The following is a 1,395-nucleotide window of genomic DNA, read 5'->3' as shown; positions in this document are numbered from 1 at the left end:
TATTAAAATAGATGTGGTTAGAATTCTGATTTTTAGTACCTTTATATTACTGCCTCTACTCAATAAATCCATTAGGTGCAATGAAGTTGGTGATAAAATATTTTATTGATTAGGGAAGGAATTCAGATGATAGCAAATTTTTAAACAACATCAGCTCATATATAGATAATCTGTTAGTGGAGTATTGATGGCTTTGATAAGTCTGCTCATGGTAAAGTTGCAATGACATTAAACAGAGAGGTGATAAGAGTGTATGTGGTAAGTTACTGCAAATGGCAAGACTTAATTGAGGGATTTTGCCTAACTGTAGTTGGATCCTGTGTATTGGTAGATATTTCCCATACTTGTAGTTATAATGAAGAACAAGCTGGTAATGCTGAATACAGATTTTTGTATTTTGGGCTCATAAGTGTTGTATTTTTGCCAGATATCGAGGTGAATTTGAGCGCAATGTTGAGCTGGCTCAGCTGCTGCAGCAAAGGCTAGATGGCTACAAGGCTGATGAACCCTCTATGGGTGAAGGACCTGAGAAAGCACCTCACAGTCTCATCCTGATCGGGATTTGATTGTATTCTCCACCTTCATGAGCTTTCTACAGTCCCCTTTTATAGCTGATAGATTTTTAGTGTTGAAATAGAGGTTACTGGAATATCTTGTTTAGCAAGTTATCCATTCATCTGCAATAAATAGATAAATAGAGGAAAGGATTAACACTTCCAGTACACCATAGAGGAAAATTTTGTGAAATTACTTATGATCTACATTTTCTTGCAAGCTTTTGTGTTAATAGAGATTTTTTGTAGTACAATCAGGAGTATTAATGGCGAGATCACTTTGCCGTATATATTTAAATATTGAATTACTAGATATTGAATTCAATTTTCAATGCAGTAATACGTTTCCAGGCAATGGCATATGATTTGTTGGATATCAAGAATGATGTGTACAAGTATGAGGCCACTCAAGGAGAAAGTGAAAAGGAAGTTCTACTTGATGAGAATGATGACCTCTGGGTTGACCTGCGTCATCAGCATATTGCTGTTGTCTCACAGAATGTGACCAAGAAGATGAAAGGCAAGTACAAATTCATTTTTATAGGAATTAAATTGTTGGTAGAAAAGGATGAGGTGGAGGGATATAAATATTGCAACACTGTGATTATGTTTTAAAGAATGTTATATGCACATAAGAAATACTGCTACCTCTTGGTTCTTTCTCAGCCATTCAGTAAGTGTTTGAAGCTGGGATATACAAGTCACCTGTCATGTAGTGCTACAAATGCCATTAATAAAGATCTTGATTCAAGTGAACCCTAACCTTCAGATTTGAACTATCAGGAAATGTATCTTAATGAACAAGGAATGGGTGCTGAAGAAGTATGGAGAAGACCGTACT

General features: G+C 35.7%; 1 protein-coding gene across 1 annotated transcript in view; it reads left to right on the top strand.

Annotated features, from left to right (window-relative positions):
• The window catches only part of LOC119589089 (protein ROP-like), a gene marked incomplete in the record, with an annotated part of 45,455 nt that overhangs the window by 35,412 nt on the left and 8,648 nt on the right, over positions 1–1,395 (top strand). Inside the window, 4 exon segments of the mRNA XM_037937665.1 lie at positions 428–556; positions 558–597; positions 662–664; positions 906–1,074. Of these exon segments, the coding sequence (XP_037793593.1) occupies positions 428–556; positions 558–597; positions 662–664; positions 906–1,074 (341 nt within the window).

The sequence above is a fragment of the Penaeus monodon genome, chromosome 25, assembly GCF_015228065.2.
Source record: "Penaeus monodon isolate SGIC_2016 chromosome 25, NSTDA_Pmon_1, whole genome shotgun sequence".
Lineage (NCBI taxonomy): Eukaryota > Metazoa > Arthropoda > Malacostraca > Decapoda > Penaeidae > Penaeus > Penaeus monodon.
This window is presented reverse-complemented; position numbering and strand designations above follow the sequence as displayed.